At 55.9% G+C, this 25634-nt stretch overlaps 1 protein-coding gene across 2 annotated transcripts; it reads left to right on the forward strand.

Annotated features, from left to right (window-relative positions):
* Window positions 1–2289: 2289 nt before the first annotated feature.
* On the forward strand, window positions 2290–25036 carry RASSF1 (Ras association domain family member 1). 2 transcript variants are annotated; one of them, XM_077277057.1, is made up of 6 exons: window positions 2290–3265; window positions 9130–9254; window positions 20037–20132; window positions 20957–21248; window positions 23103–23218; window positions 24529–25036. In XM_077277057.1, exons 1-6 carry the CDS (start codon window positions 2959–2961, stop codon window positions 24673–24675), a joined length of 1083 nt encoding a protein of 360 aa, XP_077133172.1. In that variant the 5' UTR covers window positions 2290–2958; the 3' UTR covers window positions 24676–25036. The 2 variants fall into 2 exon arrangements, with proteins under 2 accessions (XP_077133172.1, XP_077133173.1); XM_077277058.1 differs by lacking the exons at window positions 2290–3265; window positions 9130–9254 and adding an exon at window positions 15670–16249.
* Window positions 25037–25634: the final 598 nt, after the last annotated feature.

Raw genomic sequence — 25634 nt, forward strand, 5'->3', positions numbered from 1 at the left:
TATATGGAGGACTGTGGTGCACATTAGAATATATGGAGGACTATAGGGAGCGTATTATACTATATGGAGGACTGTGGTGCACATTAGAATATATGGAGGACTATAGGGAGCGTATTATACTATATGGAGGACTGTGGTGCACATTAGAATATATGGAGGACTATGGGGTGTATTTTACTAAACAAGTAAAAGTAAAATGCTGCATATTCAGATTGTTTTTGCTGGAACAAAAATCCTTGTTCTCAGCAGCACATCGCCGGTGTAAACTGTAGATGTGCTGCTGATAACATGATCCTGTATGGTGATCTGTTAGTGATCTATTAGTGATCGTTCTGTCCCATCATTCTTTCTCAGACGGTGGAAAGAGGCCAGGAAACAAGTGTTGAACAACTTCAGTAGTGTTGATCAAACTCATTTAGCGGCCTGAACTCTGCGCTTGTAAATACAACCGAAATGCATTTGTGTGATGTGCAATATGTTAGCATTTGGGGCCCCATTTTAAACTTTGCCTAGGGCCCCACTTTGCCTAAAACCGGCCCTGCCTACAAGTGTACAAAGATATTATACAGTCACCATGTGACAAGTGGGCCTGTGTAACTTCAAATGCCAGGGCTGAATTTAAAGGGCCACTGTCCCCCCCCAGTCGTTATAAACTAAGAGCCACCTTGTGCAGCAGTAATGCTGCATTCTAACAGGGTGGCTCTTTTAGTTTTTGGTTCAAGTATACCCCAAAATAAAGCGTTTTGAAACTTAGCCAAAATACCTTATGCAAACGCTTTATTTTGGGAATACTTGAACCAAAAACTAAAAGAGCCACCTTGTTAGAATGCAGCATTACTGCTGCACAAGGTGGCTCTTAGTTTATAACGGCTGGAGGGGGTGACAGTGGCCCTTTAAGTCCCTGTCCGGCCCTGCCAGTTGTCCTATAACTACCCCCCTACACCAGACCCAGGAATGTGTAATTTATCCTCCTAATCCATCTTGAATTATTCTCCAGATCCCGGCTCCAATGTTGTATTGTTTGTTAATCATGCTCTGTCCCCCATGTTGCACTGCTCGTCGTACCCCGGCCCCCATGTTTCACTCGTCGTACCCCGGCCCCCATGTTTCACTCGTCGTACCCTGGCCCCCATGTATCGCTCATCATACCCCGGCCCCCATGTTTCATTTGTCGTACCCAGCCCCCATGTATGGCTCGTCGTACCCCGGCCTCCATGTTTCACTCGTCGTACCCCGGCCCCCATGTTTCACTCGTCGTACCCCGGCCCCCATGTTTCACTCGTCGTACCCCGGCCCCCATGTTTCACTCGTCGTACCCCGGCCCCCATGTTTCACTCGTCGTACCCCGGCCCCCATGTTTCACTCGTCGTACCCCGGCCCCCATGTTTCACTCGTCGTACCCCGGCCCCCATGTTTCACTCGTCGTACCCCGGCCCCCATGTATCGCTGGCTGTACCCCGGCCCCCATGTTTCGCTCGCTGTACCCTGACCCCCATGTTTCGCTCGCTGTACCCCGGCCCCCATGTTTCGCTCATCGTACCCCGGCCCCCATGTTTTGCTCATCGTACCCCGACCCCCATGTTTCGCTCGCTGTACCCCGGCCCCCATGTATCGCTCGTCGTACCCCGGCCCCCATGTTTTGCTTGTCGTACCCCGGCCCCCATGTATCGCTTGCTGTACCCCGGCCCCCATGTATCGCTCGCTGTACCCCGGCCCCCATGTTTCGCTCGCTGTACCGCGGCCCCCATGTATCGCTCGCTGTACCCCGGCCCCCATGTATCGCTCGCTGTACCCCGGCCCCCATGTTTCGCTCATCGTACCCCGACCCCCATATATCGCTCGTCGTACCCCGGCCCCCATGTTTCGCTCATCGTACCCCGGCCCCCATATATCGCTCGTCGTACCCGGCTCCGTGGCACATTTATAGGTAGGGGTGCGTGGCGCTGATTGCGGTCAGTGGCCCCTGGGGCTCTTCTGCTGCTCGATCATCAGGCTGAGGGAACTTTTCAGCATTTTTCGCTCTCCTCTCGTCACCGCTGCCTCCACATTCCGGCTTTTCACTAATCTAGTTTTGTTTTGTGCTCTTTCTGTGGACACTGGGGCAGTGTGGGGCAGCCCCGGCCGGGGGGGCAGCGCCGGCTGGGGGGGGCAGCGCCGGCTGGGGGGGCAGCGCCGGCCTGGGGGGGGGCAGCGCCGGCCGGGGGGGGCAGCGCCGGCTGGGGGGGCAGCGCCGGCCGGGGGGGGCAGCGCCGGCCGGGGGGGGGGCAGCGCCGGCCGGGGGGGGGGCAGCGTCGGCTGGGGGGGCAGCGCCGGCCGGGGTCTCCTCCGCCCCTCCGTTTCTCCTCCGCTGCTGACGTTCTCCTTTACTCCAGACATTTTCCATGCTACACAGCGATTTCGTCGGTCACTTCGGGCTGGCGACGTCTTTTTCTCCACTTTTGCTTTTCTTTGTCCTGACTTTGCGGGATCTTTGGTGGAGTTGCCAGGTCCCCTCTTCGTTTCCCCCGGACCCCCGCAGCAGCTGTTGGCATGGCTTCCCTAACCCCTTCATGGCCAGATTAGATCCCACACTCTCCCGCCGTCCATCCTGCTGATTGTCACCAGACTGTGGTGTTCGGGACATGACACTGAACTTCAGGGGGTGGTCTGCGAATTCCTGAGACCCCCACAGCTAACAGCCCACTGGCTCCGCAGCCCCCGCTGCAGCTCGGATTTTGGGGACCCTGATAACGTTTTCTGCCACCGATGATGAGAAGTTCAAACTGCAAGAAAGCGAAGAAAGAAAGACGGAAGAATAAGACCGAGGGGAGGAGGGAAGGAAGCCAGAAATGAGACAGAAGAGCGAGAAGAAGGGAAGAGGAGCCGCAGCAGCAGAGGCAGCGGGCAGTGAGAGGAGCCGCAGCAGCAGAGGCAGCGGGCAGTGAGAGGACCCCCGGGCTGCACCCCAAGCTTTACCTGATGTCTTATGAGATGATAGAACTGCGGACCTTGAGTCCATGCGAGGAGCTGGATGGGCTGGATCTGGCCAAGGTCCCCAAAGGAGGTCACCGGCTGGAGCGGACGAATGCGGTGCGGATCCCCCCGGGCAGAGCGCCCCTCATCCTACAGCGGAGTCTGCGGAGAAGAGGACAGGAGGACCTGCTGCCACCAGGCAACATCGGGAAGGGGCACTACTTCCAGCCCACGTCCCCCACGCAGTACACCTGGTGCGACCTCTGTGGGGACTTCATCTGGGGCATCTACCGGAAGAGCCTGCGCTGCGCCTGTGAGTACAAGCCTCGGGGGTGGAAGGGGTTAATGGCAGCGCGGCCGCAGCCGGAACGCAAAAGGATAAGGCCGTGTTCACATGTGCGGCAATCATCCGTCGGGTCCGCAGCGAGCACTGACTTCTGCACACAACTCTTGTCTGATGATAAAAACCTCATTTCAATTGGGTCCGGTTTGGTTTGGTTTTGTTACCATTGAAGTCTATGGAAACCGGATCCGTTATTTCACCATCCACTTAATGGATCCAGTTCAAATGGGAGAACAACAGATGGCAAAATAACGGATCCAGTGTCCATAGACTTCAATGGTAAAAAAAACCCACAGTATTCTGCTGTTACATCGTGTCTTATCTTCCAGTCACCTCCAGAGCTGCACTCACTATTCTGCTGTTACATCGTGTCTTATCTTCCAGTCACCTCCAGAGCTGCACTCACTATTCTGCTGTTACATCATGTCTTAACCTCCAGAGCTGCACTCACTATTCTGCTGTTACATTGTGTATTATCCTCCAGTCACCTCCAGAGCTGCACTCACTATTCTGCTGTTACATCGTGTCTTATCCTCTACTCACCTCCAGAGCTGCACTCACTATTCTGCTGTTACATCGTGTCTTATCTTCCAGTCACCTCCAGAGCTGCACTCACTATTCTGCTGTTACATCATGTCTTATCCTCCTGTCACCTCCAGAGCTGCACTCACTATTCTGCTGTTACATCGTGTCTTATCTTCCAGTCACCTCCAGAGCTGCACTCACTATTCTGCTGTTACATTGTGTATTATCCTCCACTCACCTCCAGAGGTGCACTCACTATTCTGCTGTTACATCATGTCTTAACCTCCAGAGCTGCACTCACTATTCTGCTGTTACATTGTGTATTATCCTCCAGTCACCTCCAGAGCTGCACTCACTATTCTGCTGTTACATCGTGTCTTATCCTCTACTCACCTCCAGAGCTGCACTCACTATTCTGCTGTTACATCGTGTCTTATCCTCTACTCACCTCCAGAGCTGCACTCACTATTCTGCTGTTACATTGTGTATTATCCTCCAGTCACCTCCAGAGCTGCACTCACTATTCTGCTGTTACATTGTGTATTATCCTCCAGTCACCTCCAGAGCTGCACTCACTATTCTGCTGTTACATCGTGTCTTATCCTCTACTCACCTCCAGAGCTGCACTCACTATTTTGCTGTTACATTGTGTCTTATCCTCCAGTCACCTCCAAAGCTGCACTCACTATTCTGCTCCTACAGTGTGTATGGAAAGTATTCAGACCCCTTTTAAATATTTCACTCTTTGATTCATTGCAGCCATTTGGTAAATTCACAAAAGTTCATTTTTCCTCATTAATGTACAATCTGCACCCCATCTACACTGAAAAAAAACAAATGTGAACATTTTTAAATTTTTGAAAAGTTATTAAAAAAGAAAAACTGAAATAACACATGGTCATAAGTCTTCAGCCCCTTTGCTCAGACTCTCATATGTAAGTCACCTGCTGTCCTCCATTTCCTTGTGATCCTCCTTGAGATGGTTCTACTCCGTCATTGGAGTCCAGCTGTGTGTAATTACACTGATAGGACTTGATTGGGAAAGGCGCACACCTGTCTATATAAGAGCTCACAGCTCACAGTGCATGTCAGACCAAATGAGGATCATGAGATCAAAGGAACTGTCCAAGGAGCTCAGAGACAGAATTGTGGCACAGATCTGGCCAAGGTTACAACAGAACTTCTGCAGCACTCAAGGTTCCTAAGAGCACAGTGGCCTCCATAATCCTATAAATATAGGAAGATTAGGACCGGCAGAAGTCTTCCCAGACCTGACTGAGCAATCGTGGGAGAAGAGCCTTGGTGAGAGAGGTAAAGAAGAACCTCAAGATCACTGTGGCTGAGCTCCAGAGACGCAATAGGGAGATGGGAGAAAGTTCCACAAAGTCACCTATCACTGCAGCCTCCACCAGTCAGGCCTTTATGGCCGAGGATCCCCAAATCCAGGGGTGAAGAACTTGTTCCATCGTTCCCAAGAAGACTCCTGGCTGTACGAGCTCAAAAGGGGCTTCTACCCAATACTGAGCCAAGGGGCTGAAGACTTATGGCCACGGGATATCTCAGGTTTTCTTTTTTAATACATTTGCAAAAATTTCTACATTTCTGTTTCTTTTTCGGTGTAGACGTGGTGCGGAGTGCACATTAATGAGAAAAATAATGAACTTTATAGGATTTACCAAATGGCTGCAATGAAACAAAGAGAGAGAAATGTAAAGGGGTGTGAATACTTTCCGCACCCACTGTATGTGTGATGGTGTATGCTCAGTGTATGATGATGTGCACACGTATGGATGATGGTGTATGTGTGATGTGGACACGTGATAGTAGGACAACCTATTAGAGGGGCTGTGAGGTCCCCACATTCTTCCACCCTCTGCCACCATTACAGCCCTGATTTTCATACCTGCGGGTCTGGGGGGCGACCTGCTCTCCTGACCCCAAACTCCATCATCCTACAGCCAGACGGTGATAAAAAACACATGAAAACCCCAGTGACACTGGAGAGGTTTAGTGGTGACTTCTGGCTGACTGCAGCCCACCCTCCGCCGCCCACCCTCCGCCTCCCACGCCGCGCACATCCCCACTCTTCTTCTACGTGACTGTTCTCTGATTTTTGTGGACAGACCTGGTACTCACTACAGTCTGTGGAGCCGACCATGTTCATGGCCCCAGTGTCACAAAAATCACCTACAGAAGCTGGTGCAGATCCCGGCAGCCGCGTACGATCAGCGCAGGGACGGCAGCCATATATGATCAGCGCAGGGACGGCAGCCGCGTACGATCAGCGCAGGGACGGCAGCCACGTACGATCAGCGCAGGGACGGCAGCCATATATGATCAGCGCAGGGACGGCAGCCATATATGATCAGCGCAGGGACGGCAGCCACGTACGATCAGCGCAGGGACGGCAGCCATATATGATCAGCGCAGGGACGGCAGCCACGTACGATCAGCGCAGGAACGGCAGCCGCGTACGATCAGCGCAGGGACGGCAGCCGCGTACGATCAGCGCAGGGACGGCAGCCGCGTACGATCAGCGCAGGGACGGCAGCCATATATGATCAGCGCAGGGACAGCAGCCGCGTACGATCAGCGCAGGGACGGCAGCCACGTACGATGAGCGCAGGGACGGCAGCCACGTACGATCAGCGCAGGGACGGCAGCCGCGTACGATCAGCGCAGGGACGGCAGCCATGTACGATCAGCGCAGGGACAGCAGCCACGTACGATCAGCGCAGGGACGGCAGCCGCGTACGATCAGCGCAGGGACGGCAGCCGCGTACGATCAGCGCAGGGACGGCAGCCGCGTACGATCAGCGCAGGGACGGCAGCCGCGTACGATCAGCGCAGGGACGGCAGCCGCGTACGATCAGCGCAGGGACGGCAGCCGCATATGATCCCTCTCTGTCCCAGTGTCACGACTCATTTTGTGGAAGTCATGGCAGCTCTGGTTCTGCTTTAGTTTAAAGGGACTCTGTCACCTGAATTTGGAGGGAACAATTTTCAGCCATAGGGGCGGGGTTTTCGGGTGTTTGATTCACCCTTTCCTTACCCGCTGGCTGCATGCTGGCCGCAATCTTGCCTTACGCAGGCGTGTACTATGGAGGACAGAGAATGAACTTCAATCCAATATTGCAGCCAGCGGGTAAGGAAAGGGTGAATCAAACACCCGAAAACCCCGCCCCTATGACTGAAAATTGTTCCCTCCAAATTCAGGTGACAGAGTCCCTTTAAATGTGTTTTTTCCTTTTGGGCCAGCAAGGGTGAATGTCAGTATCCTTGCTGGCAGCTTCTGTGTTTGCTGGTCAGCTGATGTGGGTGGTGACCACTCCCACCGTCCTTTAGTCACATGATGCATCAGCTGACTGTTGGTGATAGTTATTCTATGGAGACCTGCGCTGCAGTGTCAGCTCTCCAGTGTCGGCTACTTCTGGAGTTCAGCTCCTGTTTCTGCAGTTTTTATTTTCTTGCCGCCTGAAAGTCACAGTTGGTCCGTGGCGGAGGACACGCAGGGTAAAGCTGCAGCCGCCACAGATCAGCGCTGCTCAGCCGGGCCGAGTGTCCGTGTGACAACATCTCAGTCTGTGTTCGTCCCGTCCGTTTTCTGGATGACACTCAGTGCACGAAAAATAATGGCTCCGGAACGTTCCAGAAGGTTCGTGTATTTCGCATCTGCCTTTTTTTCATTGCGGTTATAATCGTAGGAGTCGGATGTTTATATACAGACACACGGATGACTCCTGGGAGGGGGCTATGGGGGCTGCGAGGAAAAGGGGCCTTCTATTCCGGGATTATTTATCATACACTTGTCTGGTCCCAGCCTAAGGCCACGTCACACGCTCAGTATTTGGTCAGTATTTTACATCAGTGTTTGTAGCCAAAACCAGGAGTGGAACAATCAGAGGAAAAGTAGAATAGAAACATCTGCACCACTTCTGCATTCTCACCTCCGGGTTTTGGCTACAGACACTGATGTGAAATACTGACCAAATACTGAGCGTGTGAACGTGGATGAAGGCTTGTTTTTCGACAACTCTCCAATTTCAGAGATTGAGGCTCACACCAAACATCTAGGGCCCCTTCTATGCTGCTGCCACTAGGGGGCGCTATGTTCTGGCCACATATACTCCACATGTGTTTGTATAAAGCAATGATCTGTGGTGGAAGTTCAGCTGCTCCGTCCACGAGTGAAGCATCTGCACCAGATACACGCATAATGGCCCTCTGTGCCGCTGCTTTTCCCTCTGTGCCGCTGCTTTTCCTCCTGTACCGCCGCTTTTTCCTCTGTGCCGCCGCTCTTCCCTCTGTGCCGCCACGCCTCCTCTGTGCCGCCGTGCCTTCTCTGTGCCGTCGTGCTTCCCTCTGCGCCGTCACGCTTCCCTCTGTGCCGCCGCGCTTCCCTCTGTGCCGCCGCGCTTCCCTCTGTGCCGCCGCGCCTCCTCTGCGCCGTCGCGCTTCCCTCTGCGCCGCCGCACTTCACTCTGTGCCGCCGCGCCTCCTCTGCGCCGTCGCGCTTCCCTCTGTGCCACCACGCCTCCCTGTGTTCATCTGCTCCTTCCTCTGTGCCACTGCTCTTCCCTCTGTGCCGCTGCGCTTCCCTCTGTGCCGCCGCACCTCCTCTGCGCTGTCGCGCTTCCCTCTGTGCCGCCGTGCTTCCCTCTGTGCCGCCGCGCTTCCCTCTGTGCCGCCGCGCCTCCCTGTGTTCATCTGCTCCTTCCTCTGTGCCGCTGCGCTTCCCTCTGTGCCGCTGCGCGTCCTCTGTGCCGCTGCTCCTTCCTCTGTGCCGTTGCTCTTCCCTCTGTGCCGCTGTGCATCCTCTGTGCATCCTCTGTGCATCCTCTGTGCATCCTCTGTGCCGCTGCGCTTCCTCCTGTGCCGCTGCGCGTCCTCTGTGCCGTTGCTCTTCCCTCTGTGCCGCTGTGTATCCTCTGTGCATCCTCTGTGCCGCTGCTCCTTCCTCTGTGCCGCCGTGCTTCCCTCTGTGCCACCGCGCCTCCCTGTGTTCATCTGCTCCTTCCTCTGTGCCGCTGCGCTTCCCTCTGTGCCGCTGTGCGTCCTCTGTGCCGCTGCTCCTTCCTCTGTGCCGTTGCTCTTCCCTCTGTGCCGCTGTGCATCCTCTGTGCATCCTCTGTGCATCCTCTGTGCCGCTGCGCTTCCTCCTGTGCCGCTGCGCGTCCTCTGTGCTGGCTCATTTACCTCCAACATCTCTGCTTTTTCTCCCATGGAGCAGAAATGACACGTGGCGCCCCCTGCTGGGGATGTGCTGTGTTTGGGCCTCACCAGTCAACTGCATTACTCGTGTCTCGCAGATTGCAGCTTCACCTGTCACTACCGATGCCGCGCTCTCATCCGATTGGACTGCAGCAGAGAAGACGACGCAGACAGTGACAGCGACCAATCACAGGACACTGCCTGGGAGAAAGACACTAATGTGGTAAGACCGCCATGTCTGGTGACCCCCATATTACCCGGCACTGAACACTACCCATGACTGGAAGATCGGAGAGGGGTCTGGATGAGGCGGCAGAAGAGTCTGGAGGAAGGGACAGAGGAATCTGGAGGAAGCGGGCCGAGGAGACTGGAGGAAGCGGGCCGAGGAGTCTGGAGGAAGGGACAGAGGAATCTGGAGGAAGGGGGCAGAGGAGACTGGAGGAAGCGGGCCGAGGAGTCTGGAGGAAGGGGGCCGAGGAGTCTGGAGGAAGCGGGCCGAGGAGTCTGGAGGAAGGGGGCCGAGGAGTCTGGAGGAAGCGGGCCGAGGAGTCTGGAGGAAGGGGGCAGAGGAGTCTGGAGGAAGGGGGCAGAGGAGTCTGGTGGAATGGGGCAGAGGAGCCTGGAGGAGGGGGCAGAGGAGTCTGGTGGAATGGGGCAGAGGAGCCTGGAGGAGGGGGCAGAGGAGCCTGGAGGAGGGGGCAGAGGAGTCTGAAGGAGGGGGGCAGAGGAGTCTGAACGAGGGGGCAGAGGAGCCTGGAGGAGGGGGCAGAGGAGCCTGGAGGAGGGGGCAGAGGAGCCTGAAGGATGGGGGCAGAGGAGTCTGGAGGAGGGGGCAGAGGAGTCTGGAGGAGGGGGGCAGAGTAGTCTGAAGGAAGGGACCATTGATTTTTGTAGAACGTAAAATGTGCCCTCTGTAAAGTTGGGTTGCAGCCACTGCAGAATCCATATAAATTGATGATTAGTCACCCCCTGCTGTGCCGGCCAGGGATCTGTCCCTTTAAGACAACGCTGGTCCCGTAGTTAACCCATAGTGACCCTTGGACTGTGTATAATTTTCTGACCCTGAAATAATCTGCACTGTCAGAAACGTCCGACGTACGGACTGTATCTGGGGGCTTCATCCTTATCCGCATCTTCTGAGCATGGTTGTCAGACAATAAGAGAGTTGTCAGCCCAGTGTGCATGTGTTTTCAAAGGGGAAAGGAGGAACAAATGCAACTCGGGATCTTAAAGGGTCCCGGATGTCGGACCCCACTGATGATAGTGATGCCATATCATTTGTTACATAAAATATCCCTTTAAATATCAACCACCGCATCCAATCCCTGTGAAAGTGCGGCAGGCCTGTAGTTGAGGCCGGGCCTCTGTGAGTGGAGGCCGGGCCTCTGTGAGTGGAGGCCGGGCCTCTGTGAGTGGAGGCCGGGCCTCTGTGAGTGGAGGCCGGGCCTCTGTGAGTGGAGGCCGGGCCTCTGTGAGTGGAGGCCGGGCCTCTGTGAGTGGAGGCCGGGCCTCTGTGAGTGGAGGCCGGGCCTCTGTGAGTGGAGGCCGGGCCTCTGTGAGTGGAGGCTGCTCAGTGTCGCAGAGTAATGGCCGTGGTTGGATTACAGCCTGATTTTACAGCGATGACCCCGAGGGGCCGGTAACTATTAACAGCAGGATGTTCCCACATCTGGCAGCTGACCCCCGGCCTCAGGATGCACGGTCATGTGATCAAGAGTTGCTGCCAAAATCACAAGAACAAAGATTAATATGAAGTAGAGCGGCGGGGGAAGGGGCGTCATGTGCTAATCACAGGGTCCATGTACAGCACTGACAGGAGCTCCCATCCTGGTCGCTCTTCTCTGAACTTGCTCCAGTTTTTCAATGTCTTGTATACAATGTGGAGCCCAGAACTGGACCCAGTACCCAGATGATTCCTGACCAAGGAGGAGGGGGATAATGACTTCTCGTGATCTGGACTCTATGCTTCTCTTATACATTCTAGAACTGCATTTGCCTTTTTTGCTGCTGCATCGCACTGTTGACTCATGTGCAGTCTGTGATCTATTAGTATAGTATACACAAGTCTTTTTCACACGTGCTGTTGCTTAGTTCTATTCCTCCCATTCTGTAGATGTAATTTTTGTTTTTCTTGCCCAGATGTAGAATCTTGCGTTTCTCCCTGTTAAATCCCATTCTATTAATCGCTGCCCATTGTTCCAGCTTCTGTAGATCCTTCTGAATCCTTCCTGTCTTCTCTAGTGTTAGCTTTCCCTCCAGCGGCCCAGAGTCTTGTGACCCTGTGGATTACGCCTTCGGTGCCCACTTTGTTGCCCATTTTTTTGCCACTTTCATAATTGTTGCAGCTGCTCTTCTGTGTGTTCATGTCCGGGCTCCGCACCATTATATTATTCTCACCATTTCTTATTGTTATTAAACCTGTAAAAAAACAAAAAAGAACATTTTGTAAATAAGAAACAACTTCAGCCTGGTATCAAAATCTGCTGCACTGACAAATAACTGCCAGCAGCTGCGGAGGTCTAGGACTGGGACTGGATATGGAACTGGGACTGTATATAGGACTGGATCTGGGTCTTGGACTAAATCTAGGACTGGGTTTAGGACTGGATCTTATTCTAGGACTGCATCTGCGTCTAGGACTGGGTCTAGGACTGGATCTAGGACTGGGACTGGATCTTATTCAAGGACTGGATCTGGGTCTAGGACTGGAGCTGGGTCTAGCACTGGATCTGGATATAGCACTGGATCTGGGTCCTGAGTCTAGGACTGGATCTTATTCTAGGACTGGATCTGGGCTAGCACTGGATCTGGGTCTAGCACTGGATCTGGGTCTAGCATTGGATCTGGATATAGCACTGGATCTGGGTCTAGGGCTCGATCTGGATCTAGCACTGGATCTTATTCTAGGACTGGATCTGGGTCTAGCGCTGGATCTTATTCTAGCACTGGATCTGGGTCTAGCACTGGATCTGGGTCTAGCACTGGATCAGGGTCTAGCACTGGATCTGGGTCTAGCACTGGATCTGGGTCTAGGACTGGATCTTATTCTAGCTCTGGATCTAGTAGCACTGGATCTGGGTCTAGCAGCACTGGATCTGGGTCTAGCACTGGATCTGGGTCTAGCACTGGATCAGGGTCTAGCACTGGATCTGGGTCTAGGGCTGGATCTGGGTCTAGGACTGGATCTGGGTCTAGCGCTGGATCTTATTCTAGCACTGGATCTGGGTCTAGTAGCACTGGATCAGGGTCTAGCACTGGATCTGGGTCTAGCACTGGATCTTATTCTAGCACTGGATCTGGGTCTAGTAGCACTGGATCTGGGTCTAGCACTGGATCTGGGTCTAGCACTGGATCTGGGTCTAGGACTGGATCTGGGTCTAGGACTGGATCTTATTCTAGCACTGGATCTGGGTCTAGCACTGGATCTGGGTCTAGCGCTGGATCTTTTTCTAGCACTGGATCTGGGTCTAGTAGCACTGGATCTGGGTCTAGCACTGGATCTGGGTCTAGCACTGGATCTTATTCTAGCACTGGATCTGGGTCTAGCCCTGGATCTTATTCTAGCACTGGATCTGGGTCTAGGACTGGATCTTATTCTAGCACTGGGGCTGGGTCTAGCACAGAATCTGGGTCTAGTGCTGGATCTGGGTCTAGCACTGGGGTTGGATTTGGATGTAGCGCTGATTGTGGGTCCGGCACTGGATCTTCTTCTAGCGCTGGATCTGGGTCTAGTAGCACTGGATCTGGATCTAGCACTTGATCTGGGTCTAGCACTTGATCTGGGTCTAGCACTGGATCTGGGTCTAGGACTGGATCTGGGTCTAGGACTGGATCTGGGTCTAGGACTGGATCTGGGTCTAGGACTGGATCTGGGTCTAGCGCTGGATCTTATTCTAGCACTGGATCTGGGTCTAGGACTGGATCTGGGTCTAGGACTGGATCTGGGTCTAGCGCTGGATCTTATTCTAGCACTGGATCTGGGTCTAGGACTGGATCTTATTCTAGCACTGGATCTGGGTCTAGCAGCACTGGATCTGGGTCTAGCAGCACTGGATCAGGGTCTAGCACTGGATCTAGGTCTAGGACTGGATCTGGGTCTAGCACTGGATCTTATTCTAGGACTGGATCTTATTCTAGCACTGGATCTGGGTCTAGTAGCACTGGATCTGGGTCTAGTAGCACTGGATCTGGGTCTAGCACTGGATCTGGCTCTAGCAGCACTGGATCAGGGTCTAGCACTGGATCTGGGTCTAGGGCTGGATCTGGGTCTAGCACTGGATCTGGGTCTAGCACTGGATTTGGGTCTAGCACTGGATCTGGGTCTAGCACTGGATCTGGGTCTAGCACTGGATCTGGATCTAGCAGTGGATCTGGGTCTAGCACTGGATCTGGGTCTAGCACTGGATCTGGATATAGCACTGGATCTGGGTCTAGCACTGGGGCTGGGTCTAGCACTGGATCTGGGTCTAGCGCTGGATCTGGGTCTAGCACTGGGGTTGGATTTGGATGTAGCGCTGATTGTGGGTCCGGCACTGGATCTTCTTCTAGCGCTGGATCTGGGCCTAGTAGCACTGGATCTGGATCTAGCACTTGATCTGGGTCTAGCACTTGATCTGGGTCTAGCACTGGATCTGGGTCTAGCACTGGATCTGGGTCTAGCACTGGATCTGGATATAGCACTGGATCTGGGTCTAGCACTGGGGCTGGGTCTAGCACTGGATCTTATTCTAGCGCTGGATCTGGGTCTAGTAGCACTGGATCTGGGTCTAGTAGCACTGGATCTGGGTCTAGCACTGGATCTGGATCTAGCACTGGATCTGGATCTAGCACTGGATCTGGGTCTAGCACTGGATCTGGGTCTAGCACTGGATCTTATTCTAGCGCTGGATCTGGGTCTAGCACTGGATCTGGGTCTAGCACTGGATCTGGGTCTAGCACTGGGGCTGGGTCTAGCACTGGGGCTGGGTCTAGCACTGGATTTGGGTCTAGCACTGGATTTGGGTCTAGCACTGGATCTGGGTCTAGCACTGGATCTGGGTCTAGCGCTGGATCTTATTCTAGCACTGGATCTTATTCTAGCACTGGATCTGGGTCTAGCAGCACTGGATCTGGGTCTAGCAGCACTGGATCAGGGTCTAGCACTGGATCTAGGTCTAGGACTGGATCTGGGTCTAGCACTGGATCTTATTCTAGGACTGGATCTTATTCTAGCACTGGATCTGGGTCTAGTAGCACTGGATCTGGGTCTAGTAGCACTGGATCTGGGTCTAGTAGCACTGGATCTGGGTCTAGCAGCACTGGATCAGGGTCTAGCACTGGATCTGGGTCTAGCACTGGATCTGAGCTAGCACTGGATCTGGGTCTAGCACTGGATCTGGGTCTAGCACTGGATCTGGGTCTAGTAGCACTGGATCTGGATCTAGCACTGGATCTGGATCTAGCACTGGATCTGGATCTAGCACTGGATCTGGATCTAGCACTGGATCTGGGTCAAGCACTTGATCTGGGTCTAGCACTGGATCTGGATATAGCACTGGATCTGGGTCTAGCACTGGATCTGGGTCTAGCAGCACTGGATCTGGGTCTAGCAGCACTGGATCAGGGTCTAGCACTGGATCTAGGACTGGATCTGGGTCTAGCACTGGATCTTATTCTAGGACTGGATCTTATTCTAGCACTGGATCTGGGTCTAGTAGCACTGGATCTGGGTCTAGTAGCACTGGATCTGGGTCTAGTAGCACTGGATCTGGGTCTAGCAGCACTGAATCAGTGTCTAGCACTGGATCTGGGTCTAGGGCTGGATCTGGGTCTAGCACTGGATCTGAGCTAGCACTGGATCTGGGTCTAGCACTGGATCTGGGTCTAGCACTGGATCTGGGTCTAATAGCACTGGATCTGGATCTAGCACTGGATCTGGATCTAGCACTGGATCTGGGTCTAGCACTTGATCTGGGTCTAGCACTGGATCTGGGTCTAGCACTGGATCTGGATATAGCACTGGATCTGGGTCTAGCACTGGATCTGGGTCTAGCAGCACTGGATCTGGGTCTAGCAGCACTGGATCAGGGTCTAGCACTGGATCTAGGTCTAGGACTGGATCTGGGTCTAGCACTGGATCTTATTCTAGGACTGGATCTTATTCTAGCACTGGATCTGGGTCTAGTAGCACTGGATCTGGGTCTAGTAGCACTGGATCTGGGTCTAGTAGCACTGGATCTGGGTCTAGCAGCACTGAATCAGTGTCTAGCACTGGATCTGGGTCTAGGGCTGGATCTGGGTCTAGCACTGGATCTGAGCTAGCACTGGATCTGGGTCTAGCACTGGATCTGGGTCTAGCACTGGATCTGGGTCTAATAGCACTGGATCTGGATCTAGCACTGGATCTGGATCTAGCACTGGATCTGGGTCTAGCACTTGATCTGGGTCTAGCACTGGATCTGGGTCTAGCACTGGATCTGGATATAGCACTGGATCTGGGTCTAGCACTGGGGCTCGGTCTAGCACAGTATCTGGGTCTAGGACTGGATCTAGGACTGGGACTGGATCTTATTCAAGGACTGGAGCTGGGTCTAGCACTGGATCTGGATATAGCACTGGATCTGGGTCCTGAGTCTAGGACTGGATCTTATTCTAGGACTGGATCTGGGCTAGCACTGGATCTGGATATAGCACTGGATCTGGGTCTAGCACTGGATCTGGGCTAGCACTGGATCTGGGTCTAGGGCTCGATCTGGATCTAGCACTGGATCTTATTCTAGGACTGGATCTGGGTCTAGCACTGGATCTGGGTCTAGCGCTGGATCTTATTCTAGCGCTGGATCTTGTTCTAGCACTGGCTCTGGCTCTGGCTCCGGATCTGGGTGTTTCTCGCCGCTTTGAATGATGCAGACGCTGCTGCTCCGGTCCGGGCGGATGTGGGTGTGGTGGGGCCTCGGGGCATGAAGTCATCGCCCCGCCCGATCCTCCTCGCCCCGCCCGATCCTCCTCGCAGATCACTCTGTGTGATCTCTGCCGCAGAGAGGACGCCGCCGTGCGATCTGCTCCATTATCTGCGCCACCATGGGGAAGGGAGACAAGGACAGTGCGACATTTGAGCGGAGCTGGAGCAGCACCACGAGCAGCGGATACTGCAGCCAGGAGGAGTCCGACCCGGAGCTGGAGCTCTACTACACCGCCAGGACCTCCATACTGCCCCGGAGACCCCCGGCCAAGAGCCAGGTCAGAGGCGAGGCCGCACCCTGCAGATGGCGCCAACACACGCCGCAGCGCCGGGAGAAAAGGCAGCGAAATGCGACACTTACCGGGGGGATAGGAGGAGGAGGAGGAGGAGGTGAGGGGGGGATAGGAGGAGGAGGTGAGGGGGGGATAGGAGGAGCAGGTGAGGGGGGATAGGAGGAGGAGGTGAGGGGGGGATAGGAGGAGGAGGTGAGGGGGGGGGATAGGAGGAGGAGGTGAGGGGGGGGGATAGGAGGAGGAGGAGGTGAGGGGGGGATAGGAGGAGGAGGAGGAGGAGGTGAGGGGGGGATAGGAGGAGGAGGTGAGGGGGGGATAGGAGGAGCAGGTGAGGGGGGATAGGAGGAGGAGGTGAGGGGGGGATAGGAGGAGGAGGTGAGGGGGGGGATAGGAGGAGGAGGTGAGGGGGGGGGATAGGAGGAGGAGGAGGTGAGGGGGGGATAGGAGGAGGAGGAGGTGAGGGGGGGATAGGAGGAGGAGGAGGTGAGGGGGGGATAGGAGGAGGAGGAGCAGGTGAGGGGGGATAGGAGGAGGAGGAGGTGAGGGGGGGATAGGAGGAGGAGGAGCAGGTGAGGGGGGAAGAGGAGGAGCAGGTGAGGGGGGGATAGGAGGAGGAGGTGAGGGGGGGATAGGAGGAGGAGGAGGTGAGGGGGGGATAGGAGGAGGAGGTGAGGGGGGGGATAGGAGGAGGAGCAGGTGAGGGGGGATAGGAGGAGGAGCAGGTGAGGGGGGATAGGAGGGGGGGGGATAGGAGGAGGAGGAGGTGAGGGGGGGATAGGAGGAGGAGGTGAGGGGGGGATAGGAGGAGGTGAGGGGGGGATAGGAGGAGGAGGTGAGGGGGGGATAGGAGGAGGAGAAGGTGAGGGGGGGATAGGAGGAGAAGGTGAGGGGGGGATAGGAGGAGGAGGTGAGGGGGGGATAGGAGGAGGAGGTGAGGGGGGGATAGGAGGAGGTGAGGGGGGGATAGGAGGAGGAGGTGAGGGGGGGATAGGAGGAGGAGGAGGTGAGGGGGGGATAGGAGGAGAAGGTGAGGGGGGGATAGGAGGAGGAGCAGGTGAGAGGGGATAGGAGGAGGAGGGGAAGAGGAGGAGGAGGTGAGGGGGGGATAGGAGGAGGAGGAGGTGAGGGGGGGATAGGAGGAGAAGGTGAGGGGGGGATAGGAGGAGGAGCAGGTGAGGGGGGATAGGAGGAGGAGGGGAAGAGGAGGAGCAGGTGAGGGGGGGATAGGAGGAGGAGGTGAGGAGGGGATAGGAGGAGGAGGTGAGGGGGGGATAGGAGGAGAAGGTGAGGGGGGGATAGGAGGAGAAGGTGAGGGGGGGATAGGAGGAGGAGGTGAGGGGGGGGATAGGAGGAGGAGCAGGTGAGGGGGGATAGGAGGAGGAGGGGAAGAGGAGGAGCAGGTGAGGGGGGGATAGGAGGAGGAGGAGGTGAGGGGGGGATAGGAGGAGGAGCAGGTGAGGGGGGATAGGAGGAGGAGGGGATAGGAGGAGGAGCAGGTGAGGGGGGAAGAGGAGGAGGAGCAGGAGAGTAGGGGATAGGAGGAGGAGCAGGTGAGGGGGGATAGGAGGAGGAGGGGAAGAGGAGGAGCAGGTGAGGGGGGGATAGGAGGAGGAGGAGGTGAGGGGGGGATAGGAGGAGGAGGGGATAGGAGGAGGAGCAGGTGAGGGGGGAAGAGGAGGAGGAGCAGGAGAGGAGGGGATAGGAGGAGGAGCAGGTGAGGGGGGATAGGAGGAGGAGCAGGTGAGGGGGGATAGGAGGAGGAGCAGGTGAGGGGGGATAGGAGGAGGAGCAGGTGAGGGGGGATAGGAGGAGGAGGGGATAGGAGGAGGAGCAGGTGAGGGGGGGATAGGAGGAGGAGCAGGAGAGGAGGGGATAGGAGGAGGAGCAGGTGAGGGGGGGATAGGAGGAGGAGCAGGGGATAGGAGGAGGAGCAGGTGAGGGGGGGATAGGAGGAGCAGGTGAGGGGGGATAGGAGGAGGAGCAGGTGAGGGGGGATAGGAGGAGGAGCAGGTGAGGGGGGGATAGGAGGAGGAGCAGGTGAGGGGGGGATAGGAGGAGGAGCAGGTGAGGGGGGGATAGGAGGAGGAGCAGGTGAGGGGGGGATAGGAGGAGGAGCAGGTGAGGGGGGGATAGGAGGAGGAGCAGGCGAGGGGGGGATAGGAGGAGGACCAGGCGAGGGGGGATAGGAGGAGGAGCAGGCGAGGGGGGATAGGAGGAGGAGCAGGTGAGGGGGGGATAGGAGGAGGAGCAGGTGAGGGGGGGATAGGAGGAGGAGCAGGTGAGGGGGGATAGGAGGAGGAACAGGTGAGGGGGGGGGACATGAGAGGGTGAAGCCTCAGTAAGGGTATAAGACCGGGTGTGAGGCAGGATATGTATAAGGGGCACCATGTGGATGTGAGCAGTGTCGGGCCATAGGCGGGGCCTGGTGGGAGCCGGGTGCGGGGCCCGGTGGGAGCCGTGTCGGGCCCGATGGAAGCCGTGTCGGGCCGGGTGCGGGGCCCGGTGGGAGCCGTGTCGGGCCGGGTGCGGGGCCCGGTGGGAGCCGTGTCGGGCCGGGTGCGGGGCCCGGTGGGAGCCGTGTCGGGCCGGGTGCGGGGCCCGGTGGGAGCCGTGTCTGTCCGGGTGCGGGGCCCGGTGGGAGCCGTGTCTGTCCGGGTGCGGGGTCCGGTGGGAGCCGTGTCTGTCCGGGTGCGGGGCCCGGTGGGAGCCGTGTCTGTCCGGGTGCGGGGCCCGGTGGGAGCCGTGTCTGTCCGGGTGCGGGGCCCGGTGGGAGCCGTGTCTGTCCGGGTGCGGGGCCCGGTGGGAGCCGGGCCGGGTGCGGGGCCCGGTGGGAGCCGGGTCGGGCCGGGTGCGGGGCCCGGTGGGAGCCGGGTCTGTCCGGGTGCGGGGCCCGGTGGGAGCCGGGTCTGTCCGGGTGCGGGGCCCGGTGGGAGCCGGGTCTGTCCGGGTGCGGAGCCCGGTGGGAGCCGGGTCTGTCCGGGTGCGGGGCCCGGTGGGAGCCGTGTCGGGCTGGGTGCGGGGCCCGGTGGGAGCCGAGTCAGGCTGGGTGCGGGGCCTGATTCTGGAGTGTCCTTCCTCTCCGTTTCTGGTTCTCGGGACTCCTTTCACTTCAGCTAAACTTCAGAGCCGGGTTGCCGGAGGCTGGCGGCCGTCCAATGGCTCCCAACCCCCATCATCTACAACAAATGGAGTGATGCAACTGTGAGCAAGAAGCGGAAGGAGGGGGAGTGTGGAGAAAACAGGGGGCAGAGAGGTGGTGTCGTCACAGTGTAACGCCGGCTGGATGGAAACTACTTTCTGGGTTTTGTGCCTATGATAGTTCTTATTGTTACTCCGTATCTCACATGGTGTATCATGTAGGTATAAAGTACGGGTGCCCGTTACGGGAGGGGGCGAGTGTGAAGGGCAGGGGTGCAGGGAAGTCTCTGTGCCGCCCTGTTCATCCCAAGGAAACCCCATGATCCAATCAGTCTGTGTCCTAGAGGCAAATGATGGAGGAGCGGCATCTAGTGTAGGAAAGGATTCTTTACAGTCCGAGCAGAGGACCAGCCCCAGGAGGAAATCGTGTCCAGCTGTGAAGGGTTAATCTGCCCCGGTGATTAGCTGCTGTCAGTCAGTGAGCTCAGGAATCTCCGAGTCTTCACCTCCCAAACCTAGGAGGAAAGTGCGGAGGAACCAGAAGAACCCGTCCGGGGATCCGCAGCCGCCTAAAGGTGATCTCCACATCTGCCTGACGGTGGATCATGACTCCCATCATCTCTTGTCTTTACAGGATGAGAAGCAGCCGCCGGCCCTGAGCCCGAAGGAGACGCAGCAGATGATCAAGGACTACAACTCCAAGATCAAAAGCAACCTCTTCATGAGCCTGGTGCGTCCTCCTGGCTGACACCTGCGAGACGTCGCTGACGGGGGACGGCAGGGTGACCAGCGCTGACTGTCAGAGGGGTGGGGGGCTGTGGAGTGACGGGGGCTGACTGTTGGGGGTGGGGGCTCCAGAGTGACGGGGGCTGACTTTTAAGGGGGCTGTGGAGAGACGACTGTTGGGGGTGGGGGATCCGGAGTGACGGGTGGCTGACTGTAGGGGGGCTGTGGAGTGACGGCTGACTGTAGGGGGGCTGTGGAGTGACGGCTGACTGTTGGGGGGGCTGTGGAGTGACGGGGGCTGACTGTTGGGGGGCTGTGGAGTGATGGGGGCCGACTGTCAGGGGTGGGGGATCTGGAGTGACGGGGCTGACTGTTGGGGGGGCTGTGGAGTGACGGGGGCTGACTGTTGGGGGGCTGTGGAGTGATGGGGGCCGACTGTCGGGGGTGGGGGATCTGGAGTGACGGGGCTGACTGTTGGGGGGCTGTGGAGTGACGGGGGCTGACTGTTGGGGGGGCTGTGGAGTGATGGGGCTGAGTGTTGGGGGGCTGTGGAGTGATGGGGGCCGACTGTCGGGGGTGGGGGATCTGGAGTGACGGGGCTGAGTGTTGGGGGGCTGTGGAGTGATGGGGGCCGACTGTCGGGGGTGGGGGATCTGGAGTGACGGGGGCTGACTGTTGGGGGGCTGTGGAGTGACGGGGCGGTGGTGACTATGTCCCCTGTGACAGTTGCGGTGACTGGGCCGGTTCTGGTCTCAGGACCTGGTTCTCCCTCTAGGCACCAGGGTCCCATTTTCGGGGGGATACATGAACCTGTTCTCCCCTCCTCAGAGTAAAGACGGCTCCTACACCGGATTCATCAAGGTGCAGCTGAAGCTCATCCGCCCGGTCTCGGTGCCCGAATCTAAGAAGCCATCTTGTACTCATGAGAGGAGAGGAGCTGTGCGCTCCCAGGTGAAGCGCAGAACCTCCTTCTACCTCCCCAAGGACGCCTCCAAACACCTGCACCTCAGCTCCCGCACCCCGGCCAGCGAGGTCATCCAGGCGCTGCTGCGCAAGTTCACCGTGCTGGATAATCCCCGCAAATTCGCCTTGTTTCAGAGAACAGAGAAGGAAGGTCAAGGTGAGACCCTGCCCAAAGATGGCGTCCTCCGGCCCTGTACTCCCCGCAGAGCCAGCAGCATCGATGGCTGCTCCGCAAATATACAGCATCACATGTGACTGATATCATCCCCTCTTATAACGCTCCAGTACTGATATAACCTCCAGACATTACATCATATGTGACTGATATCAGCCCCTCTTATAACGCTCCAGTACTGATATAACCTCCAGACATTACACCATATGTGACTGATACCAGCCCCTCTTATAACGCTCCAGTACTGATATAACCCCCAGACATTACATCATATGTGCCTGATACCAGCCCCTCTTATAACGCTCCAGTACTGATATAACCCCCAGACATTACATCATATGTGCCTGATACCAGCCCCTCTTATAACGCTCCAGTACTGATATAACCCTCAGACATCATATGTGACTGATATCAGCCCCTCTTATAACGCTCCAGTACTGATATAACCCCCAGACATTACATCATATGTGACTGATATCAGCCCCTCTTATAACGCTCCAGTACTGATATAACCTCCAGACATTACACCATATGTGACTGATATCAGCCCCTCTTATAACGCTCCAGTACTGATATAACCTCCAGACATTACACCATATGTGACTGATATCAACCCCTCTTATAACGCTCCAGTACTGATATAACCCCAGACATTACACCGTATGTGACTGATATCAGCCCCTCTTATAACGCTCCAGTACTGATATAACCCTCAGACATCATATGTGACTGATATCAGCCCCTCTTATAACGCTCCAGTACTGATATAACCTCCAGACATTACACCATATGTGACTGATATCAGCCCCTCTTATAATGCTCCAGTACTGATATAACCTCCAGACATTACATCATATGTGACTGATATCAGCCCCTCTTATAACGCTCCAGTACTGATATAACCTCCAGACATTACACCATATGTGACTGATATCAGCCCCTCTTATAATGCTCCAGTACTGATATAACCCCCAGACATTACACCATATGTGACTGATATCAGCCCCTCTTATAACGCTCCAGTACTGATATAACCCCCAGACATTACACCATATGTGACTGATATCAGCCCCTCTTATAACGCTCCAGTACTGATATAACCTCCAGACATTACACCATATGTGACTGATATCAGCCCCTCTTATAACGCTCCAGTACTGATATAACCCCCAGACATTACATCATATGTGACTGATATCAGCCCCTCTTATAACGCTCCAGTACTGATATAACCCCCAGACATTACACCATATGTGACTGATATCAGCCCCTCTTATAACGCTCCAGTACTGATATAACCTCCAGACATTACATCATATGTGACTGATATCAGCCCCTCTTATAACGCTCCAGTACTGATATAACCTCCAGACATTACACCATATGTGACTGATATCAGCCCCTCTTATAATGCTCCAGTACTGATATAACCCCCAGACATTACACCATATGTGACTGATATCAGCCCCTCTTATAACGCTCCAGTACTGATATAACCCCCAGACATTACACCATATGTGACTGATATCAGCCCCTCTTATAACGCTCCAGTACTGATATAACCTCCAGACATTACACCATATGTGACTGATATCAGCCCCTCTTATAACGCTCCAGTACTGATATAACCCCCAGACATTACATCATATGTGACTGATATCAGCCCCTCTTATAACGCTCCAGTACTGATATAACCCCCAGACATTACACCATATGTGACTGATATCAGCCCCTCTTATAACGCTCCAGTACTGATATAACCTCCAGACATTACATCATATGTGACTGATATCAGCCCCTCTTATAACGCTCCAGTACTGATACTATTTCTTGCAGTCTGTATGCGGAGACTTTCCGATGATGAGGAGCCCTTGAGGTTGCGGCTGCTCTCGGGGCCGTGTGAGAAGACTCTGAGCTTCATCCTGAAGGAGAATGAGACTGGTGAAGTGAATGTAAGTTATTCCTCTGCTGCCTCACCTGTATCTCGCTTCTCCTCTGCCGCTCTGGCTTCGCCTCTGCCGCTCTGGCTTCGCCTCTGCCGCTCTCGCGTCGCCTCTGCCGCTCTCGCTTCTCCTCTGCCGCTGTCTCTTCGCCTCTGCCGCTCTCGCTTCTCCTCTGCCGCTGTCTCTTCGCCTCTGCCGCTCTCGCTTCGCCTCTTCCCTCTCACTGCTCCTCTGCCGCTCTGGCTTCTCCTCTTCCAGTCTCGCTTCTCCTCTGCCGCTCTGGCTTCTCCTCTGCCGCTCTGGCTTCGCCTCTGGCTTCTCCTCTTCCAGTCTCGCTTCGCCTCTGGCTTCTCTTCCAGTCTCGCTTCGCCTCTGGCTTCTCCTCTTCCAGTCTCGCTTCTCCTCTGCCGCTCTGGCTTCTCCTCTTCCAGTCTCGCTTTGCCTCTGCCGCTCTGGCTTCTCCTCTTCCAGTCTCGCTTCGCCTCTGCCGCTCTGGCTTCTCCTCTTCCAGTCTCGCTTTGCCTCTGCCGCTCTGGCTTCTCCTCTTCCAGTCTCGCTTCGCCTCTGCCGCTCTGGCTTCTCCTCTTCCAGTCTCGCTTTGCCTCTGCCGCTCTGGCTTCTCCTCTTCCAGTCTCGCTTCTCCTCTGCCGCTCTCGCTTCGCCTCTTCCCTCTCGCTGCTCCTCTGCCGCTCTGGCTTCTCCTCTGCCGCTCTGGCTTCTCCTCTGCCGCTCTGGCTTCTCCTCTGCCGCTCTGGCTTCTCCTCTTCCAGTCTCGCTTCGCCTCTGGCTTCTCTTCCAGTCTCGCTTCGCCTCTGGCTTCTCCTCTTCCAGTCTCGCTTCGCCTCTGGCTTCTCCTCTTCCAGTCTCGCTTCTCCTCTGCCGCTCTCGCTTCTCCTCTTCCAGTCTCGCTTCTCCTCTGCCGCTCTGGCTTCTCATCTTCCAGTCTCGCTTCGCCTCTGCCGCTCTGGCTTCTCATCTTCCAGTCTCGCTTCTCCTCTGCCGCTCTCGCTTCTCCTCTTCCAGTCTCGCTTCTCCTCTGCCGCTCTCGCTTCGCCTCTTCCCTCTCGCTGCTCCTCTGCCGCTCTGGCTTCTCATCTTCCAGTCTCGCTTCGCCTCTGCCGCTCTGGCTTCTCATCTTCCAGTCTCGCTTCTCCTCTCCCGCTCTCGCTTCTCCTCTTCCAGTCTCGCTTCTCCTCTGCCGCTCTCGCTTCGCCTCTTCCCTCTCGCTGCTCCTCTGCCGCTCTGGCTTCTCCTCTGCCGCTCTCGATTCTCCTCTGCCGTCTTTCCTCTGCTGCACTCACCCTGTCTCTCCCTCGCAGTGGGATGCGTTCAGCATGCCGGAGCTGCAGAACTTCCTGCGTATTCTTCAGCGGGAGGAAGAGGAGCACCTGCGGCAGATTGTGCAGCGCTACGCCCGTTGCCGGCAGCAGATGCAGGAGGCCTTGGTGTCGCGGACTCCTGGTTGACGCGCCATGCATACACCTGAAGGAAATGAGCGCATGAAGACTGCACGACTGATCCAGAGGATGCGGTGTGACTGGAGTGTGGGAGAGCGACTGCCGGGGGCTCGGAGATCTCCCCCCGCAGAATACATGTGAGCGAGCGGAAGAGAGAGAGTGCATCTGCAATGGTGGCCGATGACACCGAGGGGACAGGATGAACGTCCCGGCGTAACTGAGCAGGAACCTCAGCGCGCGGCTCTGTGACTGCGCCCTTCATGAGGCTGCGCCGGACACGTGCAGGCGATGGGGCAGGCGGGGAGGAGGTGCGCCGTCTGGTTCTATGTGTTTGTGTTTCTGGCACTAATAAAGTTTTGTGCTGCTTTGTACTTGCAGTTTGCTTTTACTATTTCCTGTCGCTGTAGAAACTCTGCTCTGCACAATGGGAGGCACAGGGCCGACCCGTCACAGCTTTCACCCCAGTACACCGCGGAAAAGCCACGAAAAGTTGCAGGAAATATGCACAAATCAAAGTTGCTCCTAAACTTAGATTTCTGGCATTTTCACACCAGTTTCTCCACAATGGGTGACGTGGGCAGAGCACTCTCTGCTCATCAACTTCACGACAACCGGCGGCATTCGCTACACCACAAATCTTACTCCAGCGGAGGCGCACAGGTGCTCGCCGATACTCCCGATTCATGAAAAGGCGTTCGCCCACAAATACGGAGCATCTGACTCCATCTCCTCAACGAATCGCACCCAAAGTGTTACCACCATATGCTAATCTCTGGAGGACAAGACACAATGTAACAGCAGAACAATGAGTGCAGCTCTGGAGGATAAGAAACAGCAGAACAGTGAGTGCAGCTCTGGAGGATAAGAAACAGCAGAATAGTGACTGCAGCTGTGGAGGATAAGGTATGATGTAACAGCCGAATAGTGAGTGCAGCTCTGGAGGATAAGGTATGATGTAACAGCAGAAT

Source organism: Ranitomeya variabilis, chromosome 8, assembly GCF_051348905.1.
Source record: "Ranitomeya variabilis isolate aRanVar5 chromosome 8, aRanVar5.hap1, whole genome shotgun sequence".
NCBI lineage: Eukaryota > Metazoa > Chordata > Amphibia > Anura > Dendrobatidae > Ranitomeya > Ranitomeya variabilis.

What these genes read in the sequence shown, in the direction of transcription:
- RASSF1 (XM_077277057.1), top strand. Translation starts at nt 2,959, where the DNA reads ATGTCTTATGAGATGATAGAACTGCGGACCTTGAGTCCATGCGAGGAG. An exon ending in GCAACCTCTTCATGAGCCTG is followed by an intron (nt 20,133 to 20,956) that starts GTGCGTCCTCCT and finishes TCCCCTCCTCAG; the next exon opens with AGTAAAGACGGCTCCTACAC. An exon ending in AACAGAGAAGGAAGGTCAAG is followed by an intron (nt 21,249 to 23,102) that starts GTGAGACCCTGC and finishes TATTTCTTGCAG; the next exon opens with TCTGTATGCGGAGACTTTCC.